The sequence below is a fragment of the Hypanus sabinus genome, chromosome 2 (genome assembly GCF_030144855.1).
Source record: "Hypanus sabinus isolate sHypSab1 chromosome 2, sHypSab1.hap1, whole genome shotgun sequence".
In the NCBI taxonomy this organism is placed as follows: domain Eukaryota; kingdom Metazoa; phylum Chordata; class Chondrichthyes; order Myliobatiformes; family Dasyatidae; genus Hypanus; species Hypanus sabinus.
The window spans coordinates 57,482,568-57,503,219 of NC_082707.1; the positions used below are offsets into that span (position 1 = coordinate 57,482,568).

General features: G+C 38.8%; 1 protein-coding gene across 4 annotated transcripts in view; it reads left to right on the forward strand.

Moving 5' to 3' along the window:
* LOC132379118 (transient receptor potential cation channel subfamily V member 6-like) overlaps positions 1-20,652 on the forward strand; it is a 41,674-nt gene that overhangs the window by 14,133 nt on the left and 6,889 nt on the right. For 3 of the 4 annotated variants that reach the window (XM_059946706.1, XM_059946715.1, XM_059946727.1), the window contains 8 exons: positions 1,120-1,292; positions 1,714-1,860; positions 5,152-5,358; positions 7,032-7,118; positions 7,224-7,300; positions 10,842-11,007; positions 13,081-13,165; positions 13,801-14,069. In XM_059946706.1, the coding sequence (XP_059802689.1) occupies positions 1,120-1,292; positions 1,714-1,860; positions 5,152-5,358; positions 7,032-7,118; positions 7,224-7,300; positions 10,842-11,007; positions 13,081-13,165; positions 13,801-14,069 (1,211 nt within the window). The remainder of the gene's footprint in view (positions 1-1,119; positions 1,293-1,713; positions 1,861-5,151; positions 5,359-7,031; positions 7,119-7,223; positions 7,301-10,841; positions 11,008-13,080; positions 13,166-13,800; positions 14,070-20,652) is intronic. The other variant, XM_059946716.1, reaches the window with a different exon arrangement.

The following is a 20,652-nucleotide window of genomic DNA, read 5'->3' on the forward strand; positions in this document are numbered from 1 at the left end:
CAGTTCTTTTGGTTCAGAGATTGATGAAGCCAGTGTGGGAAGCACAAATTCTTTCCCCAGATGTGACAGAAGTGCATGATAGGACAAGTGAGTCCCTCTTGCTTGTCCCATCAAGCGGGTGGCTTGTGTATTGGTGCGTTCCTTCTGATGTTTACTGTGTGCCCCAATGTTTGTAGTCAATATCATTCCAAACACTCCCAAGAAGGTGCTTTATTTTAGCTTCTAACCATGCATTGAGGATTCTGTAGCTAATGTGACTGATATTTGTTTTCCACTCTTCAAGAGAAAGTGTTAAATGGATAAAAAATGAATTGTGTATTACCACCCCATCTGTCCTCAAAGCCATTCCATCAATTTGCGTATACAATGTGATCTCTATTCATTTGTATTCTCCTCTTCAGTTTGATAAAGGTAATGGAGTAGATTGACATCTGGGTGCTTGAAGGTATTTATAGGATACCATAAGTAAATGGTAGGCAGACTTGATGCCCATGGACTAAAGAGGTTATTGGTAGCATGGATAAGAAGTAATGTTATGGATAGAATGCAGAATAACATTAGAAACAGGACCAGACTGGGTGACAGCAGACACTGGATGCCCCAGGAAACATAGACATGAATGGGATAACTTAAAATTCTAAATGTGTAATTGATATAAGCCTTGGAAATGTGGTAAAGGATAAGGAGAATGGATTTCAAAAGATGTAGGCAGGTGTTGACAAGCATGTGACAAAATTGAATACAAATGAATACACTTTAGCATAAGGATAAACAATGTAGACCTAGTGACTGAGGTGAAATATTCTCTGTTCATTTACAGTACTTAATATTATTTATTTTCAAATTTTGGATTTTCCTTTCTTGGACTTGTGATTTGGCTCTCTCTAGTTGAGAGAAGGTTTGATGGTGTTGTACACCATCTTTCGGGTACTGATAGGCTAGACAGAGATTGGTCCCATCCGTGAAGTTAGAAAGAGCGGTTTCAAGAACCAAACTTCACAGATTTGAAATTATTGTCAAAAGACACAAGTAAATGTAAGGGAAAAAAAAACAATCATCAATGTTTGTTCTTCAAGCATGTTGTTTCTATTTGATTAGGCCTGAAATTCTTTTGAACAGGCAATACAGTACTTCATATGTTGGTTCTACAAGAGGAGAAAAGCCAGACTTATTCAATGTATGATCTCATTACATCTCTTATGACTGAGAAACAACAGCCAAATCTTGAGGAGATAACGAACAATGATGGTTACACTCCATTGAAGCTTGCAGTAGCTGAGGGGCATTTAGAGGTAAATAATTGCATTGATATACCATCATTGTTTGTGAACAAAATCATCCTCTTATATGTTTATGTTCAGAATTTTATTTTCTGTGATATACAGTATCTGCCAATTAAAAATTAACCTGACTCTACTGTAAAAATGAAAGGTGTCCCTTTCAGTGTATAACGTGCATATTACTGCACTATTTGGTGCCATCTCCTAATAATATTCAGAATAACAGCCTGCAATTTTATTGTTACTGTTGTATTTACTTCTCACTTACAACTCTTTAACAGCAAATGTAACATGCATTCATATTCAGTCACTGCTCATAAGTATGATTAATAGTTTTGAATATTTCTAAGGCACATTTGTTAGAGGATGTTTAAACCAAATCTCTCTTTAATGATTATGTGTTTTAATACATTGATTGAACTGTAATTCGTAGATGTTCAACTATTTAGTTCAAAAACAGAAGAAGATGTACTGGACCATGGGAACAATTTCGTATTGTACTTATGACCTCACCAACATTGATACATGGGGAGATCAAAAATCAGTTCTGGACATTATTACGAACAGCAGGAGTAGTGAGGTAACTATTAGGCCATGTCATTGCTAAAATATCTAATTGTATAGAAAATTATCCCCTGGCAATGTATAATATTTTCTTAACAAGCAGTTACAATCTTAATATGTACTATATAGTCCTTAATGGTATTGATTCTCTATTTCAGCAGCCTAGCCAATTTAGCATTCCTCAGTTTTTAAAATATTTTTGCTTCTAATCCAAAGAATAGAATTTTAAATGGATTTCACAAAACATAATGTAAATTTTTTCAGGAGTTTTTGGGTTGATTCTCAGCATTGGAAACTTAATGTCTAGAAAGTTGGCTGAGGAGCATTTAACACAGTTAGGTGGTGATTATCAACCATTTTCTTTGCAATATCTACCGGTACTCTGAGAAAGTTAGTCTGGACACTTGTGATAGCAGCTGTGAAATATGACTCATATTCTGCACATGTTAGCACTGCTTAATTGCTTTTATACACCGAGAATACTCATTTAAATGTTAAACTTACTACAAACCCCATTTCCAGAAAAGTTGGGATATTTTCCAAAATGCAATAAAAACAAAAATTTGTGATATGTTAATTCACATGAACCTTTATTTAACTGACAAAAGTACAAAGAAAAGATTTTCAATAGTTTTACTGACCAACTTAATTGTATTTTGTAAATATACACAAATTTAGAATTTGATGGCTGCAACACACTCAACAAAAGTTGGGACAGAGTTAAAATAAGATTGAAAAGTGCACAGAATATTCAAGTAACACCGGTTGGGAAGACTCCACATTAAGCAGGCTAATTGGTAGCAGGTGAGGTAACATGACTGGGTATAAAAGTAGCGTCCATCAAAGGCTCAGTCTTTGCAAGCAAGAATGGGTCGAGGCTCACACCTTTGTGCCAAAATTCATGAGAGAATTGTTCGTCAGTTCAAAAGTAACATTTCTCAACGCAAGATTGCAGAGAATTTAGGTCTTTCAACATCTACGGTACATAATATTGTGAAAAGATTCAGAGAATTCAGAGACATCTCAGTGCGTAAAGGGCAAGGTCAGAAACCACTGTTGAATGCATATGATCTTCGAGCCCTCAGGCGGCACTGCCTAAGAAACCGTCATGCTACTGTGACAATTATAGCCACCTGGGCTCGGGAGTACTTCAGAAAACCATCGTCACGGAACACAGTCCATCGCTGCATCCAGAAATGCAACTTGAAACTGTATTATGCAAGGAGGAAGCCATACATCAACTCTATGCAGAAACGCCGGCGAGTTCTCTGGGCCCGAGCTCATCTCAGATAGACCAAAAGACTGTGGAACTGTGTGCTGTGGTTAGATAAGTCCACATTTCAGCTAGTTTTTGGAAAAAATGGGCGTCAAGTTCTCCGTGCCAAAGATGAAAACAACCATCCTGATTGTTAACAGCAAAAGGTGCAAAAACCAGCATCTGTGATGGTATGGGGGTGCATCAGTGCCCACGGCATGGGGGAGTTGCATGTATGTGAAGGTACCATTGTCTCTGAGGCATATATTAGGATTTTAGAGAGATATATGTTGCCATCAAGGCGATGTCTCTTCCCAGGACGTCCATGCTTATTTCAGCAGGACAATGCCAGACCACATTCTGCACGGGCTACAACAGCATGGCTTTGTAGACACAGAGTGTGTGTGCTTGACTGGCCTGCTGCCAGTCCAGATCTATCTCCTATTGAAAATGTATGGCGCATCATGAAGAGGAGAATCAGACAACGGAGACCACAGACTGTTGAGCAGCTGAGGTCTTATATCAAGCAAGAATGGACAAAATTTCCAATTGCAAATCTACTACAATTAGTATCCTCAGTTACAAAACAGTTAAAAAGTGTTATTAAAAGGAAAGGTGATGTAACACAATGGTAAACATACCTCTGTCCCAACTTTTGTTGTGTGTGTTGCAGCCATCAAATTCTAAATTTGTGTATATTTACAAAATACAATTAAGTTGGTCAGTAAAACTATTGAAAATCTTTTCTTTGTACTTTTGTCAGTTAAATAAAGGTTCACGTGAATTAACATATCACAGATTTTTGTTTTTATTGCATTTTGGAAAATATCCCAACTTTTCTGGCAATGGGGTTTGTACATAGAACAGAACAAGGAACAGTCCCTGTGGTCCACAATGTCTTCTTCAACCATGATGCCATCCCAACTGCCTGCACAGGATCTATACCCTACCTTTCTCTCATGTGGCCTATCACGTCGGCATCCACCACTACCCCTGACAGCACATTTCAGGCACTTACCACTCTATGTTAAAAAACTTGCCCTACACATCTCCTGTTAACTGTAACAATTCCTCTTGGTCTTCTAGTATTTGATATTTCTACCCTAGGAAGGTGACTCTGACTCTCTACCTTATGCATATGTCTCATAAGTTTTTGAACTTTTATCAGATCCCCTTTCAGCCACTCATTTTCCACCCTCTCTTTTATAGCTAATGCTCTAATCCACATAGGTTCCTGTGAACTTCCTCTGCACTCTCTCCGAATCCTCTACAGCTTTCCTATAATGGGGCTATCAGAAATGAACATAGTGCTTCAAATGCAGCTAAACCATAGTTTTATATAGCAGCAATATTATTTCTTGATTCTTACTTACAATGCCACAACTGATTAAGGCAAGCACTTCCTTTCTCTTTACCACCCTAACGTTTTGAGTTACCACTTTCAGGGAACTATGGACTTGGACCCCAAGATTTTTCTTTACATCGGTGCTGTTAAGGGCCTTGCCATTTGTTGAGCCCATTCCCCTTATGTTTGACTTCCAAAATGGAACACATCATACTCACCTGGATTAAACTCAATTTGCCATTTATCCATCTGTGTCTTTTGACAATCTTCTTCACTACCCACGATTCCAGTAATGTCTGTGTTGGCTTCAAATTTAGTTTAATGAAATACCAAGAACATCAAGAGTATTCATCATCTTAGTCTTGTGCATTAACGGAATTTCCAGTTACTTGTTTGAAGAACTCAGCTGCTACAATAATGTGAGAAAAGGGCATGGATTATTTTCAATAGGAACACATGGCAATAAAATTAACGGATCAAACTTCCATTTTCCCACAAAGCTGTGCTATCAGACATGGAAAATGTTTGTAATTTGTGTGCAAACCAGATTTAACCATCAGTGAGTAGCAGTGATGCAAGTTTTATCCAGAGTTGTTTTTATTACATATAAATCTTTTCTTTGTGTGCCATTATAAGCCCTTGAAACCTCTGAGATTTTGATATTTAAATTTCTTCTAGAAATGATCAGGTATCTTTTGTTTTTGTAGGTTCATAAATTCATTGATGCTAAACCAGTAAAAGAATTAATACAGCAGAAATGGATTTCGTTTGCATACAAGTATTTCCTCATGTGGATGGTTTCTTATAGTCTTTATATCACAGTATTCACTATCTCAAGTCTGTACCGACCATTGAAACCAGTTCCTCCTGGCCAATTTGGTGAATATGTTGTTAAAATACAAAAGACTTTATCAGTAAGTATAATTATATCCAAAACCAAATGTTAGTGGTAAAAGTATTTTAAAACTGTGTGAATTGGGAAATACTTCTTCTGTGCAGTTCAGAGGAAATGTTGATTATCATATAATGAATTTTTGCAGGTGTTGTGTTATTGAAACATCTACTATTGAGCTACACATGTAGTTGAAAATAAGAATAAAGCACCCTGTGTGAAATGGATAACTTTGTCTGGTTAATACAATTTGCATGGAAGGACCAAGAGGGTTACAACTCTTTAGATTTAAATCCAGGCCTACTTGATTACATGTAGAGTTGTGGATAAAAAGAGCTGGGTGAAAGAACAGAATGGGGATGGGGAGTGTTAATCATAAGAAATACTCATTTATTACAATAGTGATATGTGTACTTGCTTCTTAAAATGGTCTCAATCATGGTGCTAAAGCATTTCAAATCTAATAAATGATTGCTGCTCATACCTGAAAATAGATCATTTCTAAAGTCAAACCAGTTGATTTTCTTCAATAAGAAAAAGGGAAAAACATGATTGTGAAAATATAAGTGTCTGTGTGAGAAGTAATCTTACTAAAAATGATGTAATGAAAGGGCTTATCAACTAATTTTATGTTTTATTGACTGGAGATATATCTAATATTATGATTATTTTAGTTGTCTCTATTTGTCCAATTAAATGTCCCAATTGTGTTTCACAATCAAATTAATCCAGGATTTGAGTTCAACAACCAATGCATGCTACTGAGACTAGACATTAACAGCCTACATTTCACCTTGTCCACAATTTGAGCAGCAGTTCTTTTCAATTGGTTAAACTTCTTAAATCTTTTCCATTTTTTAAATATAAACAAAACAGTGCAGGTACTATATGGTTTTAGTAGTAAAGAGAATGAAACTTTCTTTACTGATAATATGAAAATGGGAATAATGGAAATTGCTAGAAACAATTTTAAGAGACTGAAAACATCGAACATACCACGAGGATCTCTTGATTGGATGCATATGAAACAAAGAGAGATAAAAAGCATTTTGCATGTAAACTTGTCTATTTGAACAGGTCAAAACTATAAATAAAATTGCCTAAATATTCTTGTCAATTTATCAATTATGTGTAGTTAGCAAGTATTGGTATTTGATATGGTAGGGTTAGTATTTTAGAAACATAGAAAGCCGACAGCACAATACGGGGCCTTCAGCCCACAAAGCTGTGCTGAACATGTCCTTACCTTACAAATTACCTTGGGTTACCCATTGCCCTCTATTTTTCTAAGCTCCATGTACCTGTCCAGGAGTCTCTTAAAAGACCCTATTGTATTTGCCTCCACCACCATCACTGGCAGCCCATTTCACACACCCACCACCCTCTGTGTAAATGATGCACCCCTGACATATCCTCTGTACCTAATTCCAAGCAACTTAAGACTGTGCCCTCTCATGCTAGCCATTTCAGCCCTGGGAAAATGCCTCTGACTGTCCACACAATCAATGCCTCTCATGATCTTATACACCTAATTTTAAACGGGCATTGCCACAATTTCTTACAGTGCTTATCTGTTGCTGCAACATTTGTTACACAGGTTATAATTCATGTTCAAGAGTCGTCCTTTTATGTTTGTATATTATTGGAAAATATTTTCATAACCAAAATCATTTACTAAAGAAGTTAAAATTTTAGGAATCCTATCAAACAAAGGAAGATTACTTGAGACTTCTGGGTGAACTAGTAACTGTCATTGGAGCTGTGATAATACTCATCAGTGAGGTAAGTTGAAAAGCCATTGTACAACTCTACTGTAAAACCAAAATTGGAACCTGCTCCAGCAGATACAAAGAACATATTATGCTATTACTATCAACTCTCTTTCAGATGACACATTTATACAAGATAGGACCAAAAAGTTACTTTGGACATACATCAATTGGAGGACCTTTTCCATTACTAATGTAAGAACATACCCATTCTATTAGTCCCTATTCTTGTTTATGTAGTTGTATTGGTTAATAATGTCAACGATGAATAATTAGGAATATTTAAGTTTTCAATTGCATGGCCCTGCTTGACTAAACCAAATATTAGCTGCTGTCTTCCCACAGGAGTAGTACCAGATGACTCGAGAGTGGAAAATGTTATTCCTTTGTTAGGAAATGTAATAGCGGTATATCTGGGAATTATTGACCAGTGAGTTTATATCAGTTTGGAGCAAACTACTGGAGAGGATTCTTAGAGATGGTATTTATGTGGGGGACCATAGCCTGATTAGGAATAATCAGCATGACTTTGAATTTATTGAATTGAATTGAATTGAATTGAATTGACTTTATTTCTTACATCCTTCAGATACAGGAGGAGTAAAATCTTTACATTATGTCTCCGTCTGAATGTGCAATTTATAGTGATTTGTAATAAATAGTATGTACAACAGGACAGGCAATATAGCATAGAAATGCAGTTGTATCAGCATTAATTAATCAGTCTGATGGCCTGGTGGAAGAAGCTGTCCCAGAGCCTGTTGGTCCTGGCTTTGATGCTGTGGTACTGTTTCCTGGATGGTAGCAGCTGGAACAGTTTGTGATTGGGGTGACTCAGGTCCCCAATGATCCTTCAAGCCCTTTTTTAACACCTGTCTTTGTAAATGTCCTGAATAGTGGGAAGTTCACATCTACAGATGTGCTGGACTGTCTGTACAGTTCCCATGCCAGGCTGCGCTCTACAGAAAATCCTCTAGGATTTGGGGACTCATGCCAAACTTCTTCAACCTTCTGAGGTGAAAGAGGAGCTGTTATGCTTTTTTTATCACACAGCCAGTATGTACAGACCACGTGAGATTCTTGGAGATCTGGATGCCGAGGAACTTAAAGCTGTTCACTCTCTCAAGCCCAGATCCATTGATGTCAATAGGGGTTAGCCTATCTCCATCTCCCCTGTAGTCCACAACCAGCTCCTTTAGTTTATGTGACATTGAGGGAGAGGTTGTTTTCTTGACATCACTGTGTCAGAGAGATGACTTCTTCTCTGTAGGCTGCCTCATTATTATCTCAGATAAGGCCAATCAATGTAGTATCGTCAGCAAATCTAAGTAGCAGATTGGAGCTATGGGTGGCGACACAGTCATGAGTATACAGAGGGTAAAGGAGGGGGCTTAGGACACAGCCCCAAGGGACAGGTCATGCCTCACAAGCCTAAATGAATTCCTTGAGGATGTGACAATGCACATTGATGAACGTAAAGCAGTGGATGTAGTTTATATGGATTTTAGTAAGGGGTTTGATAAGGTTCCCCATGGTAGGATTATGCAGTAAGTCAGGAGACATCAGATCCAGCGAAACTTGGTTTCAGCCCATAGAAGGCAGAGGGTGGTTGTAGTTGGGGCATATTCTGCCTGGAAGTTATGACCTGTAGTGTTCTGCTGGGATCTCTTCTGGAACCAATGCAGTTTGTGATTTTATAAATGACGTTGGTGGGTTAGTAAGTATACAGATGACGCTTAGGTTGGTGGAGTTGTGGCTATTGTAGAAAAGCTTGTTGTAGGTTAAAACAAGACATTGACAGGATGCAGAGCTCAGCTGAGAAGTGGCAGATGGAGTTCAACCTGGAAAAATGTGAAGTAATTTATTTTGGAAGGTTGGATTTGAACGTCATGAATCCCACAAAGTTGCCGTGGAAGTTGGTTGGGTTGTTGTATATGGTGTGTTGACCATAATTAGTCAAGGAATGGAGTTCAAGAGCCATGAGGTAATGTTGCAGCTCTATAAAATCATGATTAGACCACACTAGGAATATATTGTTCAGTTCTGATCTCATTATAGGAAGCAGAGGCTTTAGAGAGGGTGCAGAGGAGTGCAGAGGAGGTTTGACAGGATTTTGTCTGGAATAGAGAGTATGTCTAATGAGGAGCTAGGGCTTTTCTCTTCACAGTGAAGAAAGATGAGAGGTGACTTGATAGAGATGTACAAGATGACAAGAGGTATAGATTGAGTGGACAGCCAGAGAGGTTTTCCCAGGGTGGAAATAGCTAATATATGGGGTGGGAGGCATAATTTTAAGGCGATTGGTGGAAAGTATAGCAGCGGTGTCAGAATTAAGGTTTTTTTTAACACAGGTGGTTGGGATTTCATGGAGTGCTCTGTCAGGGATGGTGAAAGAGGCCGATATAGTAAGGACATATAAGAAATGCTTAGATAGATATGTGGATGATAGAAAAAAGAGGGCAATGCAGGAGGGAAGGTGGGATCTTCAGGTAAGTTAAAAGGTCAACACAGCATTGTAGGCTGAAAGGCCTGTACTATGGTGTAATGTGCTATGTTCAAATATGTTAATTGGAGACAAAGCCTTCAGGATCCTGATACCAAACATGGCAGGTCAGTGTCTGTTGAACCAGTGGTTCTGTTGAGTCTACTGAAGAATAGATTACTGTCTAATTAGTTGTGTTAAATGTGGTAAGCGATAATTTTAGTGAACAAAGCACCTAAAATTCATTGCATTGGCTTAAATAAATCTTGGTACAACTAGTTAGCATGTTCGGTGTACTGAGTACATGTAATTTTCCAGAAAAAGGAAGTTACGAATTTTAACTTTTGTTAGTATGGTGTAAGGAGGACCAAATATGCTTGACAAGAGTAACAGGGCCTCTACCAGTCAGTTTCCATTATTTCTCCTTTTCACTTAGGGTTGCTGCTTAATTTGGCAGTAGACTTGAAATTCTGACAGGAAAAATACTGGTGTCAACAGATTGCAAAATTATGCAGGTGACATCTGAGACACTTGGCATTATTATTGAGAATAAACCAGAGGCCCTTTACCTAGCCAGGGAGTACAAGTGAGGCAGGCAGGCAGGAGCTGTTTAAAATATGACAAAATGCACGTTTGGAACTTAAATCAAAATCGCTATTTACTTGAAAGCAACTAAATCAAAAAAATTATGTACCATGGAGTGAAGTGCGATAGTAACTACTTCTAAGTCATTTCAAGTCACTTATCAAAAATAAATTGGAGGTTTATTGATAGATTAGTTAGAGAGTACTGCAGCGGAAATCTGTAGGGGCTGTCAATATTGAATACTCCCGTGAGAACTAGATATTTGTGGTCCAGTGTTGGACAAGGACACCACAAGTTCCATGATTGCATTTTATCCTTTATTCTCTCCCAACCCAACCCTGCCTCTCCATCACCTTCTACACCCACCACCCTATCTGCAAGCAGTGTTGCTGAACTGAGATGAATAGCAACACAGACATCTTCAACCATGCAGTACTCTTTCAAGGTTGCATTGGAATAAATCCTTTGATCAGCTCAGTAATACAAATGATGAGTGAAGAATGGATACAAGTATTAGTTTCACCTTGAAGTTATAAGATTTTTATGATGTGCTCTGCTGTATTGTCTGATTCCATATATTTACTCAATTTATGTGGCATGACTAGTAATTAAACTATCTAGACACAATTAATATTTAACAGATCTTTATTTATTTTCTTTTTGTTTCAGGATCTGTTACTCACTTTTAATTTTTACAGCAGTTATCATGAGACTCTGTGCTGATGATGGAGAGGCAGTTCCAATCTCCTTTGCCCTGATTATTGGGTGGTGCAATACCATCTATTTTGCCAGGGGGTTTAAGACATTTGGGAAATTTTCTATTTTGATTCAAAAGGTAAGAAACTGATTTGATATTTGACAGGATTGAGAATATATTTGTTAGAATGTACTGTCAGAATAGCAGAGATATAAGAATATTAGAAAGAGAAGCAAGAGAAGACATTTAGCCCCTCATAAGTGCTCTGCTATTCAATAAGTAAATGGCTGATCTTTTATCTCGGTGCTAGTTATGTATATTAAACCCATATTCTGTTATTCCCTCAGTATAGTATTAGTGATTCTCACCATTAAGTATCTGCCATTTACACAACTTTAGGAGAGAGCGAACGCTTGTATGAACGTGAAGAGCTTATTATTGCAACAGTCTCTCATTCGTTCCTAAAAACTGCACTTCTGTCTGACTCAGTAATTGTATGCACTAAGTACCATAATAACCAGTAGACAGATTAGACTTGTTGCAAACTATTCATTTGTGTCTGTTTCTATCTGGAGTACCTTTCTTTAAAAAGTATGATAAATCCTACTTACCAATTTGTGCACTATTTTCTCTTTTTATAGAATTTCCAATATAACTAAGATTCTGCCGGGGATATGAGTTTAATATGTTGGTTGGTCAAATGTTTCCCAGGTAGTGGGTGGCGGTGGAGATTATTATCTATCTGGACAGCTTGCAAAACCAAGTTTTCCGATGTATCACAGTACGCTTGACAATGATAAACTAATGTCCAACTACTCCCACAATCTACCACTCACCTGTACACAAGGTGCATTTACATTGGCCAATTAACCTATCAACCTGGGCGTCTTTGGGTTATGGTAGAAAACTGGAACAGTAAGAATGTAAAACTCCAGACAGCAGCACCCAAGGGTGGGATTGGACCATGTTTCAGGATCCTGTGAGGCAGTGGCTCTACCAGTTGCACTTCTGTGCTTCCCCTTTGGAAAGTTGATGAGAAGATTTTAAGTTATCATTCTCCAATCCTTTTATTTCTCTTTTCTTTGCTGACTTGACTTTGCATTATTATTTTTACTGATAATAACTAGCTCATCCTGAGAATGATATACAGTGTTTAATTTGACTGGGTAAGGAGTTAAACTCTACAGACACAGGTCTCAAGTGCCCTGCAGAGGGGATTGTTCCAATTCCATTTGGTAACAACCTGCAGCTCAGCCCAAATGGAAGTTAAGTGGTCAGGATAGATCTGGGAAAGGTACAAACCATTCTTTCATTGACACTTTAAATTCTGGTCCAGTCTGACCTCCTTTTTGATATCCTGAACAGCATTTTGACCAGTGAGTGCTAAACACAGAAGAACTTTCACTTATTAACTACTTCATTTGAAAAAGACCTTAAGGTAATTAAATATTTCAGTCAGTAGATGATAATTTTCCAGATTAGTAAACTGACAAAACAATTAGTGAACTGGTAGTTTTAGATCTAGTCTATGTAATGAGGTATGTTTAATTAAAATGATTTTGGTGCCATAGCCTTTTGGGAGGAGTGGTCAGAATGTATGGAATTTCATAATGAATTGAAAGCTAACATATGGAAATACAGCAATTAGGAAAGTAATTAGTCTGTTAGCCTTTATTACAAGGTATGCAGAAACACAGTTTTAATCTTGACTAACGATGAGCCTTCTTTAAAGGGAATGCAATGTGCACTTATGAGGAAAAGGAGGTTATCCAATGATGAGGAGAGATTAAAATAGAGTAGATATATATTCCCTAGAGTTTAAGAGAATGGGAAGTGGTCTCATTGAAATTCTTTCATTGTTAATTGTGTATATGAAATAAGAACCACACACAAAATGCTAGAGGAGCTCAGCAGGCCAGGGAGTATCTATGGAAAAGAGTACAGTCAACATTTCAGGCTGAGACCCTTCATCAGGACTGGGAATAGAAGATGAGGAGTCAGAGTAAGGAAGTGGAGGGAGGGGAGGATAAGGCCTGGGTTTAGAACTTAGAACAAGGGATTGGTCATTTGCAACTAAGGGAAATTACATTCCTATTAAGTGCTACAATAGTTTAGAATTATCTACCATAGAGGACTGTAGCTGTTTAGTTGTTGAGTATATTCAATGTGGAATATTAGTTGTATACTTATACCCGAGCATTGCATTTATAGGTTTTCATTTCCTCACAGCTGATATTTGGAGATTTTATGCATTGGTGCTGTCTGGTATTTATCTGCATCATGGGATTTACCTTTGGTATGTAGTTCATCTGAATAAACAAATAGCAAGCTTGAAATAATTGTAAAAAAAAATGGTACCCTGAAAAGAGTGAAAAAAAACACCTTAGAGTACAACAGATGTGAGATTATTTCCGTATTAATCTTCTGTTCTTTAAGAAATAATTCTGGTTACAGGAATTGATGGGTGTACTCGTGTATAGCCATTAAGTCCAAAGTGACAGGTGAAATTAATGCCTCGTAGTATATCTACTGCATTTCACAGCTTTGTATTCTTTATCTGTTCTGTTTTATGATTTACTGTATTATTTTTATGTCTAAACTCAATTTATTCACATAAAATATATGTGATTTAATGTTAATTATTATTAGTAGTACTTAAGGGACTGAAGCCTATATTTTCTGATCTACCTGTAAAGTATTATTAACAAGTTCTGCTGAACTCAGCTCTGTTTTAAATGCAATGTGTAACATGGACGTGATAAAAATTTGCTTATAATTTGTGCTCATCCTCTCTACACCTTCTTTTACATTAACATGTTAAATTGTTTTCTTTTAAATCAAATAAGATGACAGAACATGCAGATTATTTATGTTTTCATTGAAATGTCGGCATTTTCTCAAATTCATGCATGTTTTTATTCTTTCTTACAGCTTTTTACATTCTCTTTCATACTTTGGATTTAACGGATTATCCTTACTTTAGAAATTTTTCAATGACATTACGCACCACGTTTGAACTCATGATGGGATTGTTGGACATTCCTCTTTCTTATGAGAAACCAACACCAACCAATATCTACATTGCCTATGTCATGTATATGCTCTTTGTATATCTCCTGCTGTTGAATTTGTTGATCGCCATGATGGATGATACATACTGGAGAGTAGTTCCAGAAACAGATTTACTATGGAAAGTGCAGGTAAACTATGTTTCTGTATTCTCTGGGATATAACAAATAACAAAACAATCGCCAAGAAGTTAAATCATCAGTCAGCAGTTAAGTCGTCCATACTAAGATCTAATGCCACCTGAATTTTGAAATAAACTATCTTTAAGGTTAACTTCTACCATTTGGATGAGGTAGGAAGTACGGTATTTGATATCAAGATAATGTAAATATTACTGAGCTGGCAATCACAGTTCGGGACCATTGACATAAGTTTCAATATAATGACAACACACAGAAAAATGCAGCACAGGAACAGTCTCTTTGGCCCAACATATTTACGTTGACCATTATATCAAATTAAACTAATTGCATCTGCCAAAACATGGTCCATACCCCTTTATTCCCTGTCTGTACATGGTTCTGTCTGAGTACCACTTAGATGTTGCTAATGTACGTGCTTCTACCACCTCCCCCGGCGGTATGTCCAAACCTTCTACCACTCTCCATGTGTTTAAAAAAAAGCAAACTTTCCTTGCAAATCTCCCTTAAAAACTTTCCCCTGAAATCTATGCCCTCTAGTATGAAACATTTCACCCTAGCTGTCTACCCTATCTATACTTTTCATAATTTTAAACACTCCTGTTTCCTGGAATGCTTCAGAGAAAATAATTTGTTGATCCAGTTTGAAGAGTGACGAGGGGAATTTATGTTCAAGTAATTTAAATAAATCTGAAATTAAAAAAAACACATATCTCAATAATAGTAACTGAAATAAATCTATTGTAAAAACCTATTTGGTTAATAATGTTCTTCATGGGAAGAAACCTGCTACCCTTATCTCATACACAAATCCCTATGCACAGCTTTGAAGTAGTGAGTGAGAGACAAGATCGTTGCAGAGAGGGAGCTATTGGAAAACAAGAAGACTCATTGGGAGTGAGTTTTATTTGAGCCAATAAAAAGCGGTGAGGTGTAAGCAGAGTGGCCGTTGTAGGAATGGCTGTTGTTGGAGTGGAAGGCTTTGGCTCTACAGGCCTTGGCAAGGACAGGCGGAGGCTAAGGCTGCTTCTGAGTTGTTGGGGATCATTTATTTTGATTGTAGAACTTGGCCTTTGGAAGTTAGAACCAAAGGGATAACGAGCTCAGCAGGAAGAGGCTAATGAGTGCAAACCACAAAGGTGTCTGAGAGAAGGCACAGGTATGAACAATTCCTTGGTTTTTAGTTCAGTGTAAGCAGCATGATTAGAGAGGTGGAATGCTGAAAATTAAAAGTAAATTTATTACCAAAATACATATACGTCATCATATACTACCCTGAGATCATTTTCATGTGGGCATTCACGGTAAATGTCAAGAAACACAACAAAATCAATGGAAAAAAAAACATACATAACAAAGATGGACAAACAACCAATGTGAAAAACATAACAAACTGTGCAAATAGTCAGAGAGTAAAAACTCCAAAATAATAATAATAATAATAAATAAATAAGCAGCAAATAGTGAGAACACGAGTGGTGAAGTCTTTGAGAGTAGGCCCATAGATTCAGTACAGTGTTGGGGTTAGTGTGGCTGAGTGAAGTTACCCCACTATGGTTCAAGAGTCTGATGACTGAGGGGATAATAACCATTCCTGAACCTGGTGATGTGGGACCTGAGGCTCCTGTACCTCTTTCCTGATGGCAGCAGCGAGGAGAGAGCACATCCTGGGTGGTGGGGTTCTTTGCTCATAGATGCAGCTTTTGTGCGACAGAGCTCCTTGCAGATGTACTCAATGGTAGGCTTTACCTGTAATACACTGGACTGTATCACAACTTAATGTAGGATTTTCCCTTCAAGGGTATTGGTGTTTCCATACCAGGCCATGATACAACCAGTCAGTATATTCTCCACTGCGCATCTATAGAAACTTTTAGGTGACAAGCTGAATCTTTGCAAACTTCTAAGATACTGGTTGTATCTAAGAAAGCAGAGGTGCTGCTGTGCCTTCTTTGTGGTGGCAGTTACATGCTGAACCCAAGTCAGGTCCTCTGAAATGATAACACTAAGGAATTTAAAGTTGCTGATCCTCCCCACCTCTGATCCCCTGGTGAGGACTGACTCATGTTCCTCCTGCTATAGTCAAAAAGCAGCTGATATTGAATGAGAGATGGTTATTGCGGCACCATTCAGCCAGACTTTCAGCCTCCCTCCTATATGCTGATTCATCACCACCTTTGATCAGCCAACAGCAGTGGTTTCATCAGTAAACTTTAAATATGGCATTGGAGCTGTATTTATAAGTCATAAGTATAAAGCGAGTAGAGCAGAGGTTAAGCACAGTCTTACGGTGCACCTGTGCTGATGGAGATTGTGGAGAAGATGTTGTTGCCAATTCAAACTGACTGGGGTTGGAAGTGAGGATCCAGCTCTGCACATGGAGGTAGTGAGGCTCCTGCTGTGAGATGTGGGATTTCAAGGTACCTGACAGTCTCCCTGCTGACCACACCTGTGGGAAGTGCATCCAACTGCAGCTCCGAACTGAAAAGATCAAGGAACAGAGCTGAGCTGGATGTACTCAGGATCACCCAGGAGACTGAAAACCTCGGAGAAGAGACTTTTACCAAGGTAGTCCCACTCAGAGTGCGGGGTTCAAACGGTAGATGAGCGACCGTCAGGAGAAGGAAAGGGAGAAAAAAGTCAGTGCAGGGTTCCCCATGGCCATTTCCTTCAGCAACAAGTATACAGCCTTGGATGCTGCTGAGGGGTGACCTATCAGGGCACAGCAGCAGCAGCCAGGCCAGTGGCACTGTGGCCAGCTCTGAGGCTCGGCTGGGAAGGGTAAGTCCAGCAGAGTGATAGTGATAGGAGACTCGACAGTTAGGGGACCAGACAGGAGATTCTGTGGCCATGGAGGAGATGCCAAGATGATGTGTTGCCTCCCAGGTGATAGGGTCCAGACTGTCTCAGGGTGGCTGCAGAAGATTCTCAAGAGGAAGGATTAGCAGCTAGAGGTCATGATGCACATTGGCACCAATGACATGGGTAGAAAGAGAGGAGAGGTCCTGCACAGTGAGTGTAGGGAGTTAGGGAAGAGGCTGAAGATGGGCTTCAGATTTCTGGATCATTGGGAACTTTTCTGGGGAAGATATGACCTATATAAAAAGGATAGATTGCACTTGAACCTAAGGGGGACCAATATCCTTGCAGGCAGATTTGCTTGAGATGTTAAGGAGGATTTAAACAAATTTGGCAGGGGCTTGGGAACCGCAGTGGTAGGGTGAGGATGGCGCTGTTGATACACAAGTTGATTCAGTGTTTTAGTGAGACTCTGGGGAAGGACTGGCAGTTGATAGGGAAGAATTGCAGTCAGTGGGATGAGAGAAGTGTAACAATGTGATAAAATCAAAAAGGGTGATGAATACAGGACTGAAGGTGTTATATTTAAATGCACGCAGTATACAGAATAAGGTAGATAATCTTGGAGCACAGTTAGTGATTGGCAGGTATGATGTTCTGTGGCTAAAAGAAGATCATAGCTGGGAACTTAACTTTCAAGGAACACTTTATATTGAAAGGACAGGCAGGTAGGCAGAGGGGGTGTGTTGGCTTTATTGGTAAAAATGAAATCAAATCCTTAGAAAGAAGCAACAGCAGATCAGAAGATATAGAATCCTTGCAGACAGAGTTACGAAACTGTAAGGGGAAGAATTCGCTGTTGGGAGTTATATACAGGCCTGCTTGCATTAGAAAGGATTTGGGATATAAATTACAATGGGAGATAGTAAACGTATGTATTAAGGGCAATGTTACGATAGTCATTGCAGAATACTGTATGCAGGTAGATCAGGAAAATCAGGTTGATGATAGATCCCAAGAAAGAGAAATTGTGGAATGCCTACATGATGGCTTTATAGAGCAGCTTGTGATTAAGTTCACTAGGGGAAAGGCAATTCTGGATTGGGTGTTATGTAATGAACTAGATTTGATTAGTAAGCCTAAACTAAAGGAACCCTTTGGAGGCAGTAATCAAAATATGACAGAATTTATCCTCCAGTTTGAGAGGGAGAAGTTAAAGTCAGATGTATCAGTATTACGGTGGAGTAAAGGGAATTACAGAGGCATGAGAGAGGAGCTGGCTAAATTTGATTGGAAGCGGACATGATCAGGGATGATGACAGAACAGCAATGGCTGGAGCTTCTAGGGGCAATTGGAAGGTGCAGGATAGATCCATCCCAAAGATGAAGATGTATCTAAAGGGAAGGTGCAGCAACCATGGCTGACTAGGGAAGTCAAAGGCAGCATAAAAGGAAGAAAGAGGGATATAATACAGTAAAACTGAGAGGGAAGTTAGAGGAATGGGAAACTTTTAAAACCAACAGAAGGCAACTAAAAAAGCCATAGGGAAAGAAAAGATGAAATATGAAGGTAAGCTAGCCAATAATATTAAAAAGGATATCAAGAGTTTTTTTCAAATATATAATGAGTAAAAGAGAAGTGAGAGTGGATATTGGACCTGGGAAAAATGAAGCTGGAGAGGTAGTAATGGGGAACAATGAAATGGCGGACGAATTTACAAGCGTAATAAGTATTTTGGATCAGTCTTCACTGTGGAAGACATTAGCAATGTATCAGAAATTCAAGACTGTCAGGGGGCAGAAGTGAGTGTAATTGTTGTTACATAAGTGAGGGTACTTGGGAAGCTGAAAGGTAGCTACGTAAGTCAACTAGACCAGGTGAACTACACACCAGGTTCAGGGTTTTGAAAATAAGTAGCTGAAGAGATTGTGGAGATAGTTGTAATTGTGGAATATTGATAATTCACTAGATTCTGAAATGGTTCCAGAGGACTGGAAAATTGCAAATATCATCCCACTCTTTAAGAAGGGAGGGAGGCAGAAGATAGATATCTGAATTCGGTGGTTGGGAAGGTTTTGGAGTCCATTATTAAGGGTAAGGTTTCAAGGTACTTGGAAACACATGATAAAATAGGCCAATGTTAGCATGGTTTCCTCAAGGGGAAACCTTGCCTGACAAATCTGTTGGAATTCTTTGAGGGAATAACAGGCAGAATAGACAATAGATAAAGGAGAGTCAGTGGGATGTTGTGTACTTGGATTTTCAGAAGGCCTTTGACAAAGTGCCACACATGAGGTTGCTTAACAAGTTAAGAGCCCATGGTATTTCAGGAAGGATACTAGCATGGATAGAACATTGACTGACTGGCTGGAGGCAAAGAGTGGGAATAAAGTGGGTCTATTCTGGTTAGCTGCCGGTAACTAGTGATGTTCTACAGGGTCTGTATTTGGATCACTTTTCATGACAGAATTTGGATGGCTTTTGTGGCCAAGTTTGCAGACAATACAAAGATAGGTAGAGGGGCAGGTAGTGTTGAGGAAGCAGGGAGTCTGCAGAAGAGTTTTGTAGACAGATTGGGAGTATGATAAAGAAGTTGCGGATAAAATATAGTGTCAGGAAGTGTATGGTCAAGGAATAAAGGCATGGATGGTTTTCTAAACAGGGAGAAAATTCAAATATTAGAGGTGCAAAGGGACTTAGAGTTCCTCGTGCAAGATTCTCTAAAGGTTAAACTGCAGTTTGTGTCAGTGAGGCAAATGCAATGTTGGCATTCATTTTGAGAAGACTAGAATATTGGAATAAAGATGTAATGCTGAGGCTTTATAAGGCAATGGTCAGACCACACTTGGAGTATTGTGAGCAGTTTTGGGTCCCCATCTAATAAAAGATGTGCTAGCACTGGAGAAGTTCCAGAAGAAATTCATAAGAATGATTCTTGGACTGAGAGGGTTAGCATGAGGAGTGTTCAATGGCTCTGGCCCTGTACTTGTTGAAGTTTAGAAGAGTAACAGGAGGTCTCATTGAAACCTATCAAATTTTAAAAAGCTGAGATTGGGATGATGTGGAGAGTATGTTTTCTCTAGTGAGTGAATCCAGGACCTAAATTTTGGCACGTCCATTTAGAACAGCACTGAGAAATAGTTTCTTTAGCCAGAGGTTGGTGAATCTGTGGAATTCGTTGCCTTAGGCAGCTGTGCAGGCCAAGTTATTGAGTATACTTAAAGTGGAGATTGATAGGCTCTTAACTAGTCTGGATGTCAAAGGTGATGGGGAGAAGGCAGTAGAATGTGGTTGAGACTGATGATTAATCAGTCATGATGGATCACAGAGTAGACTCAATGGGCTGCTGCCCTGACTCTGCTCCTACATCTTCTGCTCTTCTGCAATGAGTGGCTGAGGAACTGGGGGAGTGGGCAGCCTTTCAGATTCTTGGGTCATTGGAAACTCATCTGGGGGAGGGGTGAGCTATGCAAGAGGGTCAGGTTGCAGCAGAACTGGAGGGAACCAATATTCTAGCTGGGAAATTCGCTAGTGCTACTTGGGAAGGTTTAAACTAGTTTGGCAAGAGGATGGAAACAGAACACCAGGTTGGAAAGTGGAAGGATGAAAGAAAGATAGATGTCAGGGCCATTAAGTACAGGCATAGGCAAAGTAATTGATACAGTGGGACGGATGGGAAGAGCCATTATGCTCTTGAACCAAAGGGGCTATCTTACTGTACCTCACTCACCCCATCACTAAACTGTACACACGACCTATGGACTTACTTTAAAG